A 22,811-nucleotide genomic window follows, 5' to 3' on the forward strand; every position below is an offset into this window, starting at 1 on the left:
AAGTCTTCATAAATGGCTCAATATGAGTTAGTCTAGTCCCGTCCCGTCCCGTCCCCCCCCCCGCCCCCGGAATTGTTTGCATCTTTGCTTTGGCCAAATTCCACATGCGATAACAAGGTATATCCCAAAGCAGTTACAGCTAGGTTGTCTTTGCTGCTGATGGGGATGTGCAAGAGGATAGATGTTAGAGAAGGAAGAGGCGGGATTTCTGGCTTCTGAAGGTGAACCGACCTTGAGATGAAAGAATTTGGAGAGGAATTCTGGAGATATACTAGCTGACCTTATCTTTTTGTGCTGCCATCACTGCATTGCCTTCCTTAACAGCAGCAAACTGTTACATTGCGACTTACAAACTATGCAAGTGCCCATTCTTATACATGGAATGTTACTCTAATTGGAAAATGACTCTCAACTGTAGGTATGTTCACATATATTTGATGTAAAAGGGGAAAGAGGGTAAAAGCAGGCAAAAGAAGAACTACTTATTTTAGGATACTATGGGAATGAAAATCTTTACGTGCTGCTTCTAGACATGTATCATCTTTTTAATATCTGAAGTAGTCAGCTAAGCATGGATTTTATCTCTGCTACGTTTGTGTGTTGCCTGCTGCTGAGGTTGACGATGGTGCTGGGGCTGCAGCTCTCCATTGCTGGGTGTGGGTGCTGGGAGAGGAGTCAGGGCTGATTGTGCGGGGCAGGCTTTGTGTGAAGCAGGGTGACAAATTAAGCCATCTGTGTTGTATTTGAAGGTCTTCAGTTCAAATCCTGTTTGGAGTAACTTATTATTTTAAATGGATCATTAGCTACTTAACACTTCATAGGTATCCGTGAGCAACATTTGGACTAATGAAAGCATGTAAGTAATGTATTCAATCCAGCACACTATTACAGAGCAACATGGGATTTTATTTAAACTTTCCATAAAGGCAGTGCTTCCTTTAAGCAAAGAGTTTGACATTAGTGGTGCAGGGGAAACCATCTAGTAATCAAAATACCCCTGCTCCTATAAATGTAAACCAAAGCCTAACAATAGCAAATGATACCCATTTATCTTCCCAATGTACAGAATAAACATTGTATGCCGTTAAGTACTGAGTAACATTTTCTCAGGCATGCCTGCGGGTTCAAATAGCCAGGGGTCTTTAGTCACACTGACAGCTTTGGGGGCAGAGAAACTCGCTACTGCCAGGTGTGCAGGCTGAGGCCTGACTCCCTGACTCCTTGACTCCCTGTGCAGCTCCTGCCCCTGCAGTCTTCCCAGTTGCAGGGAATTCATTTACTTTTAAATTCTAAGTTTCTTCTAAACTGTTACAGCCAACAGCAGCTATTGTTGTGTTCCTTTGTTACCAGCATGCGTTGATTTAAAGAACCGAGTCTTGTGACTGAAGCTAGCTTTTGGCCCAGACAGCAGAGCTCACAGATGTCTCTGGCTAAATGTATTCAAGAAGGACAAAGAAAGGTGAGCTCTAAGGGCACTGTCTGTGTTGAGCAGCTGTAGGTTACGACTGGTGCTTTCTGTATATATTACAGTTTCACAAGGGATGCAAAGCAAGTGCTTCCTTTCAGCAGACAACGCCAACAAACCCAGAACTTGCTTTCCTCTGGAGACGGCAAAGCTGGGTACCTCATGTAGGAGTTGGGCAGAAGGGCTAACATTTTCTGAAAGTGGCACCAATCCACAAGGTTCTTTTTTTTCTTTCTTTTTGCCTTTGCCAGCAAAAGTTCAGCTAATCCTGTCTTGCAAACAATTGGGAGTGGGACTTAGCGTAGTACAAGACAGACCTGTGTGAGTTAGACCCTTAATCAGTTGCTTGTTACAGGATCTGGCATGCTGTTCCTAGGAGATGAGAGCTGAAAAACATGCTTGTCTGCTCTGAGACCATCCCAACTGTCTGTAAAGGTTTTTGCTCTATTTATGTATGAAATAATAGCTGAAAAGGATTTGTTTGACCTAAACTACTTTGGGAAAGGTCTTGCCGTGTATGCGTCTGACCATACCTTCAAATTTTTTTGGCTGGCTGGCTTTATTCTCTAGTGTTTGAGGAATGATTGATTGTTCTGGAAGCAAACTAAAAAGATAGATTTGAAGTTGTGAGCTCTCCAGGTCTAAAGAGCATGATGAGAGTAGGCATGTTTTAAGAGTACACGTTGGAGTGCTTTAGCAGCTAAGTACAGGCAGCTGCTCTTTGGACAACTTTGTTTTCATAGTTCACACAGCTTATATGTAGGAGAGGCTGATTTATATGCCGTCTCCACACATGTTTCCATACATGTGGTCAGAAGAGGGAGAAAGAACCTGCCTAATGCAGTAAAGATGCTATCTTAATTCACTGAAGAAGAGTGTAATTTAAGCAAGTGTTTATTCCAGGAGAATATAATCCAGGGAAAAAAAAAAAGTATCTTAAACAATGGTTGCAGTCTACAAACTTTTAGGAATTAAACTGCTGCCTTCCCTCATTTTTTACAGGTGTGTTTGCATCCTCTTGGCTGGTTTGTGGACTACACAAATAATGAACAGATTAGTCTAATTCAAATGGTGACTGCAGCGCAGGTTTGATTCTGTCAGTCACAAAAGCATAAAACTTTTCAGCACATGTTTTTTGGCAAGCTTTTTTATTTCCAAAGTATTGTCATGATCTATTGCATTTTCTGGTGCATGATGAAGTCCAGTGACCAACTGGAATCTAATGGGGATCTATGTGAAGCTTGTATGTCTGTCTTGTCATTGTTCTACACGGTGACCTGTTCATTCCATTGTACTGAATGCCCAAATAACTCACAAAAACAACTGTTATAGGAATAGCTTTATTCTCTTTAAACAATCTCATTATATTACAATTTATCCACCAATATGCAAAATTAGAAGTATTAAACTGTTTCCATAAAATATTTGGGAATGAAGCGTATGTGTGCACGTGTGTATATACATATACATTTTTTTTAAATAATGTTATTTAAACAATGACTAAGTTATTAAATCACCATATGAAATGTTGATAATGGATGGGCTTATTTCACAGTCAGAAAAGGACAATGCAGATCCCAGGCTTCTGTATTTTCAGTACACGAGAGACACGGCTTTTAGAAATACCTTTTAACAAAACAGAACTCACGAGAAAAACATTGCAGTTACTACATTCTTATTTACTGGGCATTTGGTCATATCAAGTATGCATAGAATTATTAACTATAAAGCATATGTATCTGCTCCAAATGATGATCAGATTTTATTCCAGTTCTTGTCCCCAATTCCAGCCATGTTCAGGACTCCCCAGACAAAATTCATGTCCATAAATACATAGAAAAGGGGAAAAAAGTAACACGCATAGTTGAAAACCAAGTAAGCTTTTGGTTTTTAAAATAAAACTGCCATAGCCGGATTTGGTTTATAAAGTAATCTATCTGTGCCCAGAGACACAGTGATTTCTTGTCTACTACAAACTGTAAAACATCTGAAAAACAGGACATGCAGAAAGCTCATTTGTCTTGATATGTTTTACATCATATTTGTAAATGTATTGTAATGGCATCATTAACTATTAATGTGATTGGCACCTGTGGGTCCATACTTTTCGATCAACTTGGAAAAAAAAAAACCAACCCCAAAACACCTCACTTCTTTGCTCAGCACAAACATTTGAAAGGTCATGTTTCTAAATATCCCTGCTTTAATTTGTTCAAAGACAAGCATAAAACGAATTAGGGCTTAAGTGAGCATGTACTAGGCAGTGGTTGCAGATCCGATGTAAGCAAGGCCCGACAAGGCTGTACTTAGCACCTGCACATCTATGTTACACTGAGCTTATAGATTTCTGGTAGATTTTTTTTCAGGAGACAAAGTGCTGTTTCTTAAATTTTTGAACTGCATATTACTGGCTTCCAGCTAATGACCAGCCAATGCGCAATGTCATACATACACTGAATGTCCTTCTGAAAATTTGATGGTGGATAAAATAAAGTTTCTGTATACAGACAGTTTTAAAAATAAATTCATGTTGTAGTTCATGTTTTGTTCTCCAAACCACACAAAGGCACTAGTTTACATTAAGGACTAATGTCCTGCAAAACTTCAGTCAAATAAAGGAAGCTATTTTAAGGTCAAAGTGGTGCTAAAACCCAGCTGTCACTAGTAACTTAAAACAGCCACACTGGGTTTTTCAGATTTAGTGGGGGAAAATGTTTTGCCTCAGGACGTACATGTTGGGGGAGTGCGTGTGTGTGTGGGGGGGAAGGCTCAGCCTTGAGCAAGTTTTTACAGCTGAGTTATAAACCTCGTTTATAACAGAAACTGGCAGACCCTAAAATATGATATAGTAGGTATTGATACACATTTTGTGTGTGTGGCAGAAATGTCTGTATGCACACGATTTTTCCTTATGCTCCAATTTTTAGTTATTGAAAAGAAAAAGGTTTTGATTGAGCTATAGTCCGAGACTGTTCCTTTTCCCTTTATTCGTTTGCTGGAATACTTTCCTTCCAGAACTCATATTTTGGCTAGGGAGCAGGAATGTTGTCAAGATTAGAAAAGCTATTGGGCTTAACTTTATTATCATCTCCTACCTCCTCAAAAATGACATGCATCTCTACTGGATGTTGGTTACTGCAGAGAAAGCATTACTTTCAAAATGGCAAGATATTACTGTACTCACCACAGATAATTATTAATTGAATCCTTTCCTCAAGGCTTTATTTTTCACCATGGTGAATTTGCTAATGAATACTTGGGCAAAATTTGGATCAACTACATATTGATATGTTTTCATTATAGTCGGAAGGTGCTCGGTAGCCATGGTTTGCAATGCTGGCACTGTCGGCACTGTCCCGGTGCTCGGAGCGAGGTGATAAGATGTCTTTGTGATGTACTCCACAAGGCGGTTGTATTGTTGTTCTGATAGTCTCTCTCTAGCTCCATCTGCCTGAAATCAGATAAGATAAAGTAGTTAATGAGTAATTGACAGTAACTGAACTTAGTAGTAAGGACAGGAACTTCCACATTACTTTCTGTAGTTAAAAAAAAAAAAATCTTCCTCCCTGGGATTTTTCTTACAGTAGTTTAATGGATGTTTTAATCAAGCACCAGTGTTCTCCCATAGTTTAGTGCTTGGTGGATTAGTCCTCTGCTTCACTGGTTTGGACACTTCTGAGAAGCTCTAACTTTGCCATGCAAAATTTAAGCAGCATCCTTTGAGAATTTCAGGGATGGACACCTTGGTCAAGAGTAGATCTTTGCAATAGATCAACTTTTTGTAGATAGGAAAAGCATCTGAACCCCTTTTAGAATAATGCCAATAGCTCCTGGCAGTGCTTATCAAATAGCAATTCTAATTAGCAAAAACATGTCCTCACAAAGTACAATTAAAGGAGCCCATTTTTTTAGAATCATGGTTTGGGTTGGAAGGGACCTCAAAGATCATCCAGTTCCAACCCCCCCCGCCCCCCCCCCCCCCGCCCCCCCCCCCCCGCCATGGGCAGGGACACCCTCCACAAATACTGTCCACAGAAAGGTGGCATCTACCACATAGTTCCAACCAGATAAAGTATTGTGTGAAAAGCCATGGGCAAGCAAACTTGGCTTTGGAAGGTCAAACTGTTGCGCTCTTTTTTTTGAAGAAGAAGAAATTGAAGATGACTGTGACTAGCTTGAGAAGGGAAAGCATGCAAGCAGGCATCAAGCTAGTTGCATGGTTTAAAAAAAATGTATTACGGAAATATCACCACGGATGCTACAGTGGTATCACTAGCAAAGTCATTCGGACTAGAAGTTATTTCCAAAATATGACAATGAACAAAAAAGCTATCCTAGGGCTAGGTTTTGATGCTTCCTTATTTACACATGGAGAACTGCTGACTAGTTTCTTTTTTGTAGGGTTTAAAATGTCTGTCTTTTTGTTGGATGTCACACTAAGGATTCAAAGACTGCTATCTTCTGACTGTCTTTCAGGGAGTTTTCACATGCCTCACTAGATGTGATGATATTTGCAAACAGTGCCATTGGATTCAATTTAATATCCACAATCAATATCATGTCATATCTCTGGACTGCAAGGCTCATTTTAAACAAACCATTGCTTATTTGAAGAAAGAATTAATATGATTGATTGATAGATAGTGACAGATGTCACATCCAAATCAAAACAGTCCCCTCTGCTTTTTTTACTATGCCTTTGGAGATGGATTTGCTGCTCAGCAAGTAGAAACACTCCTGCTTTCAATCATCACCACAAAAATGCTAAAGGAAGCAGATTCATGAACAAGCTCAGAAGCTCAAGGTTGGAGCCTATGCCTAGAAACAGCAGAAATGATGAAATGGGCAGAGGAGAGTGTGGTTTCCATGAATGACCTTAAAGGAAGGGAAAAATCAGAAGGCAGCCTGCTGCAGCAGATTCAAGGCTAACAGTGGGGAATGGTGTCTGAACCATGTCTTCAGTTTGGTGGCACAGAAAAAGTATCATCTCAGCAGTCAGTCTGGTTTACCAGTTGAAAGGAGAGAGATATGCTCAAGTACCACCTCTGTAAACTAGATTTTAATTTATGGGGTAAATCTTGCATGTAGGTAGCTCCACATTTTTTCCTGATTTCTACTTCTAGGGAGGTAAGCCCAGGGGAAGCTGGGTTGTAGTTCTGCCTCCACACTGACCAAAAGACCCAAGTTATCAAAGGAGGTGGGAAGGATGCTGGCATCCCACTCACCTACTCTTGCAAATCCATTCTTCATTCAGCCCCAGGCTATATCCCACAGATACAGCAAAATTATTCAGGAGGAAATATTAACTACACTTGCATGGTCTTCCAAAGAAACTGGGACCCTACTTGCTTCCAGATGACTTCATCTGCAACCGTCTGCTTCTCCAGCCAGTTTCAGTTTAGCTTTGTCAAGACAACGACAGAAACTTGGAATTACTGTTATTTTTCTTTTTTTCCTAACTGGGACCTAACATTGTCACTAAGTGCCTTAGCCCACTACTTTGAACAACTATGATGTTAATAGCCAGGCCATTCAATGAATCAAAACTTAGTCAGGGGTTGTTTTATGCACCTGCTAGAGGAATCTTAAAGATATCCTGTCCTTTCATGCTAGAAGGCCATACTTTTGGTTTAAGGACTCTAGAATTTTTCTAAAATTCCTCCCGTTACAGCTTATAAAGAATAAGCCTTCAGAAATTCTAATCTACAGTAGCTACAGCACCTTTGTTGCGCATCCCACATGTGTATGTAGCACTGATGGGCTGCTTTGTGCACACTGACTCAGGAGATTGGGTTCTTTAGGGATTTTTTTTTTTTTTCCACTGCTCTCAAAAATCCAGAGATGTTTTCAGCTCCAGAGGTGATAACATGTAGCACTATCATGAAAATCCTGTTGCAGATGATCACAAAGAAATTCTGGAATATCTGAAATTCCAGGGCCCGTCAATTTTTTGCTGTCTTCTTGGTGTTATGATCTATACCAAGAGCAGCTGGAAGAGGAGGCCTTTTGAGTTTGATGTCTGTCTGGAAGCAAGCAGTGTCTCAATTACTTTGGAAGATAATCCAAGTACAATTAATGCTTCCCTTTCAATAACAATGTTGTCAGTGCCAGAGTTTTCAAGAATCCATCCAGGCTATCCCTAGCCAGATGGATTAAGTTCTATATTGTGGGGGCGAACAAGCCATCAGGCAAACCTATTGCTGAAGGGGTCAATATGCTTTATAACATCTCTGGTGATTACAGCTGTAGAATAACTCATTTTTTTGTTTCCTAATAGTTCCAAAAAGCTGAGGAAAGGGAAGGGGAGAAACTGAAACAAAACTTCTGGCAATTATTTTTCTGAGCAATAAGATAAAAAAGTGGCTTTTTATGATGTTGAAATGAAATGTTTCAATTTGTTACATTATTTCTAGGATCTTTGACTAAATTAATCAGAAAAACAGGCATAATTTACATTTGATAACATTACCTCTATTTTGCTAAACTCACCATAGTATTTTGGTTGATCTGGCATTTTCCAGCTAAGAATTCTGGCCATCTTTACTAATGTCATCATGTACAGACATGTCTGCACTTCAGCTGAGGACATCTTCAGTGCAACAAGATAGTCCACCATTGTTAACATTTAGGAGTCGTGTCTATGTAGATGTAGGTCTACAACTGTTGCTTGTGTGAGCTCTTGCTCACCTGCAAGTCACAGCTTGCTGCTCCTCAGGTTCCTTTTCCTAATCACATTCAAAGAGTTTTTAGAAGCTCTTGTGCGGGAGCTGAAGCACCAGCGCTGCCCACAACAAACACCCCAAGCACCACAGAACTGAAATGATCAGTTGCGGAAAGGAAATTACTAAGTATGAAATTTTCCAATCCACTAAGGCAAAAACTATAATAAACATTAGTTACAAAAGAGTGTTACTTAACTCTAGGTAATTACTAAAACTTTATGAAGCTTTTGGAATCTTTTATTTTGTAGCTGCCTTAGCATAAAATAAATTTAAACCTTCTTATTGTTGTCTGCCTTACTTTCAACAGCTCCTCCTTATAGCACATTTCTTTAAATTTTCACACAAATTTCAGCATCTACATTCTGAAGAAATATTTTGGCAGGTCTGTTTTGTACAGCATCACTTAGCTTTTGCTGTCTTGCTATCACTGCTTTTGGTCCACCTGGGGCACAGCCACTCTTCACCACTTTTATCATGCCATAGATTTTCACTGCATTCTCAAGAGCCTGCATCAGCAGAAGAGATTGTGTACTGAGGCTGGGTGGCTCATGGCTTACAGCTCCTGGCACTGCTACGCCATTGGAGTAGGACTCCCATATTTCTATCCAGAACTTCAGAATAAAACATACATTTGGTCCAGTACTTCTGAAGCAGGTCACATTTACTGCGTGTACTAGCACGTGTATGTGGGAACGTTGGACTCTGCACATGCCATGTAGGATTGTGCTGTGCACGTACAGGAGCCACTTGCCCAGAAGTCCTACACATTCCCAGGTGCAGCAGCTGTGGAGACAAGAATTTGGGTCCCTGTCCCTCACCTTCCCTTCTCCCAGACAGGCAGGCCCTCTGCCTCATCACCCTCTTGCAGCAACCTTTAGGCAAGCAGCTCTTCTCCTCAGAGCAGCAGCCTACTGCTCACCCCTTGGACAACCAGATACAAAGACAAGAGCCATCACACTACAGCCTAAAAAAAAAAAAAAAGAGAACTAGGCTTGTGCTAAAATTAGGTTAGGATGGGTTGAGTGCATGGAATGCCTTAGGGAGAACAAATTATCTTCCCCTTCCCTCCAGGACAGTAGCTCTGGACTGAGCAGGATAGTCTGGATTCAGTCAGATGTGTGCCTCCAGCAACCACACAGCATTCAAGGATAAAAAAGCTGAGCTTTGCCCACTTGCATCAAAATTTAAGTAATGCCTCATGTAGCTTTGTGGTGAGAGAAGGCAACTTCAGTCAACAGCACTCTGTGAGACTGAGGTTAGTGGAAAGACAATAAATGTAAATAGAGAATTCAGCACTAAAAAAAGATTTCACAAAAAAAAATCCAAACTCTGTCATGACACAGACGAAATTCTTGCTGTGCAGGAATCGATGGCAAAATTCTTCAGTGACTTCAACAAAGCTAGGATTTTACTGAAGGTGCTGAAACCTCCCCTACTTTTCGGCACACCTCACACTTCATGGGCTTTTACATATGTTCTTTTTGTGGTTTGAAACAGAGAAATTTCTGGTATAGCAGTCTATGAACTACCTGACACACTTTTATAAAAACAACAACGGGGACATGCGTGTTTGTTTTTGAAAGATCTCTCATATGATTCCACTTGAGAATTTAATACAATAAACATTGTTTCCCGAAAGTGTAAAAATATAACATTCTTCTACCATTAAAATAAGATAATTCATCCAAAACCTCAGTATTCAAATGGCTTAGAGATCTTTCAATATGAAGATGAAGGATTTATGCTCTTACTGGCAAACACTCGGTGCATCCAGTCTCAGCAAAACAACTGATCCATTTTAAAGTCAACATTTGCAGGAGAAGGAAGATCTAAGGAAGTAAATACAGCTAGCGGCCAAGTAAGACCACTGCATTGGAAGTGGCAAGAAAGGAGACATACTGAAAGGAGCACACATCAGCACCACTGAACTGTTAAAACAGAATTCACAGAAGAATAAAACAAACTGTTCTTGCTGTGACTTTGTAGGCACAGGAAGCAACGCTGACTTGCAAAACGATAAACACCTCATGCACATGAAGTTAGTCATGAAAACCTCTTCAGAAAAGAGGTGGTGCTTACCAAGAACACAGACTTCCTCTACTTTTTCCCGCAGAGGACTGCTGTCACAGATATGCAATGTCATGATCAATAAGAGGACAGAAGGGAGGAGACGCATCCCTTTCATCCAAAGGACAAAACAGTCAACTATGAGGTGCATGAAAACAGCAGACCCCCAGTTTGGCACTTAGACCTCTGGCCTCCTGACCCAAAGGTGGGTACGCCCATTGCCAAAGGTATCATCACCAGTGTAACTTTGTACCTTTGAATGAAAATCATACTCAAGTCTTTACCTCCAAATCAGAAGGCACTCTCTGTTGTTTTAGCTGCACCTTCAGCAGGTCTTTTTGCTGATCATCTTCCAGACAATCGATTTCAGTCACAGGGAATGCCTGCTGCTGCGTGTCTTCACTGATGCTGACCACAAAGAGCACCTCCGAGGTGAGCAGCAAGCAGCCTTCATGCTGCTGCCCTGACCCACTTACAATCATGACATCTAAGGCCATATGGACCTCTGGCCTTCCTAGAGATTGCAGCATTTTCCTGAATTATCAAGGAAAAAAAAGAAAAAAAAGAAGAAGAAATTAAAAAAAAGTAGCAGTCAGTATTATACACTGGATCCTCCAGGACTTCTTTTGATCACTAATGTTTTTACTTAAGCCTGTGGCTACACTTAAAAATATAATTCCAAATCTCCATTACTGAAAGATGTAAGACTTAAGATTTAGAGAATAAATGAAACTGTTATTTATCAAAACTCCTTAATCGCTGACTGCAAAACTGGCCTAATAACCATGTTAGGTCAGACTATTTCCCATCCTAATAGAAAAATTACTCTGAGAAGTGGCTTACAAATTCAGTGCAGAAAATAAAGCTATCTTCACTAACAGCTGTTTCTGGAGATGTGCAGTATTTTTCTTGGGCTCGGTGCAATGATAAATAAGAACTCACTGAATGCCATTAAATAAAGATCAGCTCTGTAGTTCCAAAGCTGGAAGCAGATCAGCAGCCCATCATTTGCAGATTGGGTTTCTATGCACTACCTTCGTGTTTAATGTTCCTAAACAAACTGCCATAACTCAGCCTTTCCTAGGGAAGCAGCCTGTTAACTTGACCACAGGCCAGAACCTATTAATAAACAATGTGGATGTAAAAATGAGCAAGTGTCTAAATAATTTTACCAGACATATTTGACGTGGCTATTTGGAGCCTGCTCAGCATGTTGATCATTTGGATGAGAGCGCTGCTTGGGAAGCTGAGAAAGTCCAGCTCCATGCAAAATACCTGTGGTAAGAGAATTTAAGTTTTTTAGTAGTTGTTTTCTACAAAACAGTTACATGTTGCAGTGATGTCATCTGTATAGAGCAGTTTATAAAATAGTGCAGATCCAAGATGATGTCACATCTTTGGAAGCTGTAGTCAAGATAATTCATTAAATATTACAATGCAAGAGTTGTGCACTTAACCCCAGTGATCCTGCATTAGCAAGAAACAAAAAAACCCCACTGTGTGTTCTAAAAATCAGCCATACACTTGCAATCAAGAGAAGCATAATGCTCCTGAGAGCCATCATTCCAGAGTAGGATCGGACATATCACTTAGGATTTATGTAGAAAAAATCAAGACCGTTGTTAACTTCCTTGCTTAATATTAAAATACTTCCATGTACGTGTCACGATCGGTACAAATTAGAAGGCGAGTTTGCCTAGATACTGTATTTAAATGTTCGGTTACTTAATCCAGCTGTTAAACACAGATCCATATACATTTATGAGATCTCCCGGGGCATCTGGTTTATTGTGAATTCTTCCTAGTGCCAGGACAGAATGGAGACTACAAGAAGCAGTTAAACAGGTTTCTAAAGGGACTATCCAAAGCTGAAGATGATACAGTACGTATGCTTTCAGATGGCTTGTAAACTTTTAAAGATGAGGTATGGTCACCAGAAAGAATGAGTGGGTTGCAAAAAAATTCACAAATTAAGTAGTTTTAAAAATTTTTACAAGACAGACAGGAAGTAGGTTAAGCAGCAAGCAGCAGTGTTACATTTAGTGCAAAGTTACTCTTTAAATAAACAAAGAAATTTTCTTTTGTCTAATTAAGCATTCTATTGAAGCAAAAGGCATTTTTGCATAAGGGTGTCAATAACTTAGATTCCTTTTTACACAATGGATAATAATTTAAACAAAACATCAACGCTGAAAAAAACCCCTTTAATTTTTAGCACACATGTTGATGGTAATACTTAAAAGCAGCATCCCAGTTGTAACAGTTGGCTTACCGAGGTTCTCAGCATTATGTGAGTGAAAATGTTATTTACAGATGGAGAAAGAGAGAACATGTGTTTATTTCTGTGTGGTCCCCCACCCCTCGGTCCCCCCCAAGAGGCATGGTCCCACTTCCAATCCAGTTGTGGGTAAGAGTTACTTGAACTCTTGTGTGTTTTCCTCTCACGCGCTGTCAGCTATTATTGATACAGTTTTTATGTTTTTTCCTGGCTAACTCTTTTTGTCACATGCTCATGGAAAACATGATGTCTTGTATACCATATCTGCAATGAAAAGTGTCCCTCTACTGTTACAAGTTTCTTGATAAAGACTGCAGTGGAATTAAATCTAGAAAGAATAATGCCATGGGCAGCAAAACCAACACACAGCCAGCTGACAACGGACTACAGTTTCTGATTTTACTGATACGGGTTTTACACGTATGGGATGCATAATTCAGGAGAACAGGTATTATTTACACTCATACAAAGAAGATAAAGTTAATTTGAAAGAATCGTGATAATTGTTTCATTATTTCTTTGAATAGATTGCTTCAAGGAATGAGTTCTGAATGTAATGGGAAGTATGGAAACAATATCCTAAATTTAAGCCCTAGGAGAACTACTCATATTCTATAATCAACACATCACAAACATAAATATTGCTAGCGATTAAGGCTTAAATCTTCAAGGTTTGTCTGGTGTAATTAGTGAAGCAAAATTATTGACATGTTGTCCTTGTATCAACAGATCTCCCTGCTTTTCTCCCCTGACTGCCCCCTGCCCCCCCCCCTTTAAATATCCAGACCAACAGCTTTGATTTCATAGAATCATGGAATAATTTAGGTTGGAAAAGACCTCTAAAATCATTGAGTCCAACCATAAACCTAACACTGCCAAGTCCACCACTAAACCATGTCCCCAAGCACCACATCTACATGGCTTTTAAATACCTCCAGGGATGGTGACTCCACCACTTCCCTGGGCAGCCTCTTCCAGTGCTTGACAACCCTTTCGGTAAAGACATTTTTCCTAATATCCAATCTAAACCTCCCCTGGCACAGCTTGAGGCCATTTCCTCTCGTCCTATCACTTGTTACTTGGGAGAAGAGACCAACCCCCACCTGGCTACAACCTCCTTTCAGGTAGTTGTAGAGAGCAATCAGGTCTCCTCAGCCTCCTTTTCTCCAGGCTAAACAACCCCAGTTCCCTCAGCTGCTCCTCATAAGACTTGTGCTCTAGACCCTTCACTGGCTTCACTGCCCTTCTCTGGACACGGTCCAGCACCTCAATGTCTTTCTTGTAGTGAGGGGCCCAAAACTGAACACAGCACTTGAGGTGCGACCTCACCAGCGCCGAGTACAGGGGGACAATCACTTCCCTAGTCCTGATGGTCACACGATTTCTGATACAAGCCAGGATGCTGTTGGCTTTCTTGGCCACCTGGGCACACTGCTGGCTTGTATTCAGCCAGCTGTCAACGAACACCCCCAGGTCCTTTTCCACCAGGCAGCTTTCCAGCCACTCTTCCCCAAGCCTGTAGTGTTGTGTGGGGTTGTTGTGACCCAAGTGCAGGACCTGGCACTGAGCCTTATTGAACCTCATACAGTTGGCCTTGGCCCATCCATCCAGCCTGTCCAGATCCCTCTGTAGACCCTTCCTGCCCTTGAGCAGATCAACAGTCCCGCCCAGCTTGGTGTCATCTGCAAACTTACTGAGGGTGCACTCAATCCCCTCCTCCAGATCACTGATAAAGATATTAAACAGAACTTGCCCCATAATGAGCCCTGGGGAACACCACTTGTGACCGGCCACCAACTGGATTTAACTCCATTCACCACAACTCCTTGGGCCCAGCTATCCAGCCAGTTTTTTACCCAGTGAAGAAGACTACACCCATCCAAGCCATGAGCATCCAGGTTCTCCAGGAGAATGCTGTGGGAAACGGTGTCAAAGGCTTTACTATAGTCCAGGTAGGCAACATCTACAGCCTTTCCCTCATCCACTAAGCAGGTCACCTTTTCACAGAAGGAGATCAGGTTAGTCAAGCAGGACCTGCTTTTTATAAAGCCATGCTGACTGGGCCTGATCACCTGGTTATCCTGTACATGCCACGTGATGGCACTCAAGATGATCTGCTCCATAACCTTCCCCAGCACCGACATCAGACTGACAGGCCTAAATAGTTCCCCAGATCCTCCTTCCAGCCCTTCTTGTGGATGGGCGTCACACTGTCTAACCTCCAGTCAACTGGGACCTCCTTGGTTAGCCAGGACTGCTGATAAATGATGGAAAGCGGCTTGGTGAGCACTTCTCCCAGCTCCTTCAGTACCCTTGGGTGGATCCCACTCAGCCCCATAGACTTGTGTGTATCTAAGTGGTGTACTAACCATTTCCCCTTGGATTATGGGTGCTCCCTTCTGCTTCCCATCCCTGTCTTCCAGCTCAGGGGACTGGGTACCCCAAGAACAACTGGTCTTACTGCTAAAGACTGAGGCAAAGAGGGCATGAAGTACCTCAGCCTTTTCCTCATCCTTTGTCACTGTGTTTCCTCTTGCATCCAATAAAGGATGGAGATTCTCCTTAGCCCTCCTTTTGTTTCTATTTAAAGAAACATTTTTTATTGTCTTTAACTGCAGTAGCCAGGTTAAGTTCTACGTGGGCTTTGGCCCTTCTAATTTTCTCCCTAATGACATCTTTGTAGTCCTCCTGAGTTGCCTGCCCCTTGTTCCAAAGGCCATAAACTCTCTTTTCTTTCCTGAGTTCCAGCCAAAGCTCTCTGTTCAGCCAGGCCAGTCTTATTCCCCACTGACCTGTCTTTCAGCACATGGGGATGGCCTGCTCCTGTGCCTTTAAGATTTCCGGCCTGAAGAACATCCAACTTTCCTGGATTCCTTTGCCCTTCAGGACTGCCTCCCAAGGGATGCTGCCAACCAGGCTCCTAAACAGGCCAAAGCCTGCTCTGTGGAAGTCCAAGGTAGCAGTTCTGCTGAGCCCCCTTCCTTACTTCTCCGAGAATTGAAAACTCTCATTTTGTCATTGCTGTGCCCAAGACAGCTTCCAACCATCACATCACCCACAAGTCCTTCTCTGTTTGCCAACAACAGGTCCAGCAAGGTGCCCTCCCTAGCTGGCTCCCTCACCAGCTGTGTCAGGAAGTTGTCTTCCACACACGCCAGGAACCTCCTGGACTGGTTCCTCTCTGCTGTACTGTATTTCCAGTAGACGTCTGGTAAGTTGAAATCCCCCACGAGAACAAGGACTAGCGATCGTGAGACTTCTCCCAGCTGCTTATAGAATATTTTGCCTGCCTCTTCATCCTGGTTAGGTGGTCTATGGCAGAATCCCACCATGATATCTGCCTTGCTGGCCTTCCCCCTGATTCTTACCCATAAACACTCAACCCTAACATCACCATCATTAAGCTCTAAACAATCAAAACACTCCTTAACACACAGGACCACTCCACTGCCTTTCCTTCCTTTCTTATCCTTCCTGAAGAGTTCGTAGCCATCCATTGCAGCAGCTCAGTTGTGCAAGTCTTCATGTTTCCATAATGGCAACTATATCATAGTTTTTCCGCTGCACTATGGCTTCCAGCTCCTCCTGTTTGCTGCCCATGCTGTGTGCATTGATGGAGATGCACTTCAGCTGGGCTATTGATCCTGACACCTTTTCTGGGAGAGAAGCCCTAATTTCTATGTGATCATTCTCAGGCACTTCTGTGGTTTCTAACCCATCAATAACCCTTGCGTTTTTGCTGCCACATGGATCTCTATCCCCTAGCCCCACCGAGATAGCGGATCCAAGGACCTTGCTAGCACACCACCTCTCAAACATTGGCATGCTGCCCCCAGGCTTATCTCTGGCAAGCCTGCTTTTATCCCTTTCCCCCTTTAAATCTAGTTTAAAGCTGTTTCAATGAGCCCTGCTAACCCCTGTGCAAAGATCCTTTTGCCTCTTTGAGACAGGTGTACCCCGTCTGTCGCCAGCAGGCCTGGTGTTTATTGATACTGGAAACAAAGAAATTAGTGTATTCTGATATTTTATTTTTATCTTTTACAGTTTTTGGTTGTCCAGAAGTATTCATACGAATCTGAAGGGATTCACCACCACTGCTGCTAAGTGCTCAGTCTAGCTGGAAAACCGACCTCTGGTCATTAAAAGGTTACCCGTGTATCCAAAAATGGGACTGTCTTCTCACAGCTCTCCAGTTTAAAGGGGATGGTCTCACTATGTAACTGACTTCTTTCTCCCAGGAACATAACTCTCTCTTTGTATACAGCACAACTCTTTCCTTGCTGTAACAAAGCAATCTCAAAATAACGCTCTAATTAGATATAGTGTTGCTCTAATACTTTTATGTCAAAAACTCTTTTGTAAGCACATATGTTTCTGTAACTAATTCTACTGTATTCCAAGAATTACTTCATGCTTTCTGCATTCTGTGTTTCTGTGGCTGTACAACACTGATCGGTAACAGAACAGAGAAGCACAACATGAGTGTTTTTAAGAAAACGAGCACAACATTTATCACTATTCAGAGCTGGCATTTCTAAATCTTTCTCTAAGTCACATAGCTACTGAGCTGGATACGTAAGACATAGCAGGTTGTACCTGAAGAGCATTTTAAAATTTAAATGGAGATGTTGGAAATAGAGAAACTCACCGTAACCGGTCTGGGAGACAAGCTCAGCTGCCCCTCCGATGGGCTTTGTGAAGACGCCCATGATTCCTTTCCCCACACCCGAGATGACCCCTCTGGCTTTATGCCCGGCTGAAGCTTGGGCCTCAGACACTCGCTGAAAATTCTGCATCGGCTGATCCACAATCCCAGCGATTGCACCTGAAAAAACAAGAGTTCTCAGTAATTAGTGATGTTGGATATCCCAGAATAAGAGGAAATCTTACTACTGGACCTGAATGTTGCTTGGATTACAGACTGTACCCTACCCTTCTTATACAGCTATTTAGCATACGACCAATTAGCTAAACAATACCTTAGCTTCATTTTAAGTTAAATCTCAACTCGGTTTTTTTTTTTAAATGTATTTTACTTTTCTAAACATTCACATCACATCACTTGACGGTATGCTTTCATCTTTCAACTATTTTCACTAAATGCTTTTGCTGAGTTAGTGTAATTTAGCTCATTCTTTGTAGTAATTCTGAAAATGCTGGGCTCAGAATAAAATCCATCCATTTTTAGAAGACTTGAGCTGTTATGGAAATGAGATTTTCACATAAGCCTGAGACTGACTTCATGAGAATAAAAACTGCCTGTATTCAATAGATCATTTTTATATCCTCTTCCACTGCCAGAAATGTTCATAAGCTAATGCAACTTTTGATATATTACTAAGATTAGCAGAATTAGACTTTGAGACTTTTTGTTACTTTTTTGTGAAAACGATCATATTTTACTTTAATGTTCATGGGTCAAACTTTTACAAGTGACACAGTGACCTTCCCAGCTTTTAGTATCAACAGAGAACTCCGACTTAAATCTTTCTAAATGTAAACAGGTATGTGAGGTGGTACATTTCTTTGATCTTGAGTTTACTCTAGCCACTTAACCACAGACATGTCTCTAGTTATTGTAATTTTGATAGATAAGCTATTTGGAAATCGCTAAGAGTACAAGGATTGGACAAAGTGACATCAATTAGAAAATGGTTTGCCTGATCCGAGGTTCTTTGCTCAGCAAAAAGCAAGTTTGCAGGCTCCTTGGCTAGCTCAGTTTGCACCTTCAGCTGCAAATATCAAGATAAAACAATGATTTAAGGAGTAGGACCGAGTGTCACCTTGGTAACCAGGCATTTTTACTGCAACCCAGACATCTTTGAAGATTCTGCTTTGTATGCGGAAGCAAATCCAGGCGTAATTCCACAGATTTGGACAATCACAGCCAAGGTATTTGGTCCCATGTGCTTACCAGCGTGACATGCACTAGTCAGCTAGCTGCTAACCGGTTTTCAGATGGTTTTAGTTACCGTTACTGGATAAACAGAGAAGTTGCTGACTTTGAACAAGAACTAATATTGTACTTGTACACTGGTATTCTGTCCAAACAAAAGACGAGGATGGGACACAGCATACATTTCCCCAGATCCTTGTCCCTGGGATACAGTCTATCAGCAATTCAAGAAACTTGCATCCTCCATAAATGCCTCCGTCTCCTCTGAGAGAGATTGCTTCCAACTTCTAAATGTGTACCCTTTACTGATAAATGTATAGTATTTCCCCAGAAAATGCTGGTCTATTTTTAATGTGATACTCAGTTTTTATTGACCATAGTCACTGAAGCTGAGTATGCAGCTGAATGTTCAGTCTTTGTGCCACAAAGACCATGAGCTTCCTTCATGCCATGCCATGGAAATGATACAATTTTCAATTCAATTCTGTTTCATAGTACTTACCAGCTGCTCCTGCTGCTTGACTAAAATAATACCCCAACACCGCATTACACAATTGGGATTGTTCATCCAGTCTTTTCTTTTGTACAATGCTGATGCATTTGAAGGCATAAAACAATACTTGGTGTTCTGCTAAGTTACAGTATTACATTACCCTGTGACCTCCTTCACCCTATCTATTAAGGTCATCCACAGCAACTGCACTTTCAGAACAGAAGTTACTGCCTTATTAAATGTAATCCACCTAAATCCTAGCACTAGTAAATTATTTACTGCAATACACTTGAGCAATGTTACAAGGTAATAATAAATAAGAGCCTACTCCAAAGGACCTGTGGTATGCTCCAGGCACTTCTCAGCTAGAATGAGGCCCAGAGGACAAGGAAACAGAATGGAAACTGCTGTGACTGAGTTATATAAGATTATTTATATAGTACCCCAAATAATATACAGCTTAATTAGCCAGTTGTTTAGTACTTCCACGCTTTCTGTTATTCTGTCTTTTTATGCATGCTCTGAAGTTGTCTGTGAAGTCATTGCCTTTTTATACCTCAAATCCTTTTGTAAGTCCTGTCTTTATACCTGCAAAAACTATAACCAACAATCTTCTCTTGCCTCTCTGCTCACCCTTTGTAATCTCTTATCTTGAATTGCAATTCACTGTCAGAACTCATTCACGTGCTCTGGTCATGCCCACAAATCACATCATAAACTATAACCTTACTCCTTTCATTAAGGAGCGGCCGGTCCTACTGCCCTTGCATGGGGAAGCTGGATCTGTGCAGCTCCTTTCCTGTGCGCATCATGTGTGGGCAAAGGAAAAAAACCCAGTAGGTCAAAGGCTGAGCAACTTCAAAACCCAACAGCAGTGAGATAACAGTGACACACACGTGAGGTACACTGCATCTCCTAGCACCAGCAACCATGTGAAGCAGATGTCCCCTAGTATCCATGTGGCTTCTTTCTTTCTAACATAAAGTTGGTAGGAGCACCATGCTGGATGGACTTACCACAGAAGATCTCTTGCCCCAGGTTTCAGTAGGGTATCAGAAAAGCAAAGCATGAGGAACATGTAATGGTTCCTCCTTTCCCACTCTCATTCTCACAACCTAGAGACAGCTATGGTGTCCTACTGCTGCCCTTGTCCGTTCTCCGTAATGTCTCTTGCCCATTTTTCTTTTTTAAATGAAACCATTCTCCATTTTTCTTTCCTTCCTTACCCTAGGCATTCAATTTTATATGCATGTCCACATATGTACACACAGATTATGTATGTATAAAGAAAACCTCAATAAAATTAAACACCAAAGCAACAAAACAAAAACATATTCTTCCATTACTGGACCAAAGAGGTTCCAGCAACACCGTAACATCTGCTAAACATCAGCTGGGGTGCACTCTGGTTAATACATGTTGCTCAGTAACCATAAAAAAGATACTTTGATAACTACAAAATTCAGATAGTTCAGAGTATATCACTATATTACTTCAAGAAGAATTTGATTACAGGCAGCAACTGGTTCGTGCGTGGGCTGACAATGTTCGGCGAAGGCAGCACGGCCTACAGAACTTAGCAAAGCTCGGATTGCTTGCGACAAACTCTTTCGGACCAAGAAATAATTGGAAAAAACCCGCCACCAGGAGAAACTGGCCGTGCTTTGCCATGAGGCTGGAAGCCAGCCGGGCTGAAACCATTTTGCTTCCTTTTCTTTTCTCTGTTGTATTCAGGGTTGCTGCAAATGTTTCATACTGAAAATATGGCTGAAGCGTAGTGTCATCACAGCAATCATCACATAAAAATACAGCTAAAAGAAAAGAGCACCTGTTGGCATGCATTAGTATGTTTGCAGAATAAGTGTGTGCAATAGCACACACCTTCAGGATTAGCACTCGCTCTTAGTATCTTGCTTGTAGATAGGCACACGTAGAGTGGCCTCGATTCAGTGATTGTTGCACAGCAAGAACAACGACCACCACCCTTATAAACAAAAATTTGAGCTTCTGAAATCCAGGCTTTACCTTCTCTAGCAGCACTGTTACGCTGTCAGTCAGTATTACTATCAATTCGCTTTCCCCATAAGCAGGAAGGAGTAACAGAAACGTCGAGCATTTCTTTGCCATTGTGAAAAACGGCTTTTCTAATAGTTGTCAGCTTTTTGGTTATTCAGAAATGCTCGACTTCCCAAAGGGAGATACTTCAATACAATATTTTTCACTAGGACCAGTAGTTGGAAATAAAGCCTATAGTTGCAGTATTCTCTTTTACACGGTCATAAATTATTATTTTAAGCTTGACCCTGTCATACAAAATGCAAAAGAAAGTTCCTTGGTGGGGAGTGCCGATCATCTAAATATTTTTGTCTAATCATATAAAAGAAAAAACCACACCTATCATAAGCTTTTGCTTCTTTTCACACACAAATGTTACTAAAATGACCCCGAAGTCTCCCCCAAACTAGAAAAGAAGACTACAGCCTGCCAAAGATAACAATCAAATCAAACAACACCCTGACAGCGCTTGAGTCATTTAAAACGAGACAGGACAAAGCACTTAAGAATGTACCACAGGGAACAACTTGCACTGAGAAGGAGACAAGAGTACATGATTTTGGCCCTGATTCAGCAAAGCACTTAAGCACACGCTTAAGTGCTTTGCTGAATCAGGGCCACCATGAGCCAGATTTTCAGAAAAATCAGAACTGCAGCTCTTTCTATGTAGATACCACAATGTATCGGTGAACTGAGTGCTCTTGCATGCCTGTGCCTGGGCATGAAATCTACATTTACAAATCTTTAAGCTGCTTGCATGAGTCAGATGGCTTTTACAAACATGCTAGTACTGTGACTGTCCTAGAAATCTTTTTCACACTTTTCAATTTTACAATTAGAAAGCCACAGAAATTATGGCTTCAAAGAGTTTCGCTCTCTGCATTCCTGTATTCATCTGATCTCCTCATCCTTGTGAAGTAAAATAACATAGCAGCTCCGCTTCATTTCATTATGTATGAAGAACCTGGAAGTGTTTTTAGAGTAAGCATGTTCATGTTTACTCTGAAGTGCTGGTGAAAGAAAGCAGAACGGTGGTACCTTCCTTAAACTACGACTGGGTTTTTTTGGGGAAGCCACAATATTCTTTAAACTAAATCATCAGGACAGAAATAGCTTTCTAATGCGCTTGTAAAAATTGAAATGTAGGTCTATTCATAATTTAGGTCTCGGCACAATTTACATGAATGCTGCTGTGTATACAGAGAAAACATGCTTTTAAAAAATCAGGTTTAAATAAAAAAATTATGCGTGATACAAATTCACTGCAATATTTCTGATTCCTCCCTTAGTGAGAGGTCCCATACTTGTCAAGTCCAGCTACACAGTAACCGCAGCTATTTATCGAGGTGCTTCGTTGCCTCCACTGCTGAAAACGGTGGCATTTAGCAGGGAGGAAACTCTAAATAATAACAGTGGGAGTAAGAACAAGATCCTAGCTTTCAGAGGAGCTCTGTTTAAATGCTGATATGAAGTTCTCAGTTTCTAACGTGAAGTCTGATTTCTTAGGAAATCAGGGGCACTGAAATTGCAACTTTTTTTTTTTTTGGTTTTATTTTTAAATCAGGCATGCTCCCGCAAGTAACCGAAGCCTTGCACGCAGGGAGGTACAGGCACGGTGTATTTGTGCATGCATGTTACGAGTTCCCAGCTTTCCTGAACAGCAGAAACTTTGCCTTGCTACAGCCAAAGCTACAAAGTTTTGCTCTTTAGTTCAGGCTGTACAGCTGATGCTTTTAACTCTGAAGGGCTCTGGTGTGTTGGTAAGGGGAGAGCCACATCATCCCACTGTCTTACTAATAACTGAGCCAAGATCACCAAACCATTTCACCAGTGCA

General features: G+C 41.3%; 1 protein-coding gene across 6 annotated transcripts in view; it reads right to left on the reverse strand.

Moving 5' to 3' along the window:
* Positions 1–2,791: 2,791 nt before the first annotated feature.
* The window catches only part of VPS13B (vacuolar protein sorting 13 homolog B), a 485,973-nt gene continuing 465,953 nt past the window's right edge, over positions 2,792–22,811 (reverse strand). For 5 of the 6 annotated variants that reach the window (XM_054815083.1, XM_054815086.1, XM_054815082.1 and 2 more), the window contains 4 exons: positions 17,181–17,357; positions 11,427–11,529; positions 10,539–10,788; positions 2,792–4,916 (listed from right to left, as the gene is read on the reverse strand). In XM_054815083.1, coding sequence (XP_054671058.1) covers positions 4,662–4,916; positions 10,539–10,788; positions 11,427–11,529; positions 17,181–17,357 — 785 coding nt within the window. In that variant the 3' untranslated portion in view covers positions 2,792–4,661. The remainder of the gene's footprint in view (positions 4,917–10,538; positions 10,789–11,426; positions 11,530–17,180; positions 17,358–22,811) is intronic. The other variant, XM_054815080.1, reaches the window with a different exon arrangement.

This window comes from Grus americana, chromosome 2 (genome assembly GCF_028858705.1).
Source record: "Grus americana isolate bGruAme1 chromosome 2, bGruAme1.mat, whole genome shotgun sequence".
NCBI lineage: Eukaryota > Metazoa > Chordata > Aves > Gruiformes > Gruidae > Grus > Grus americana.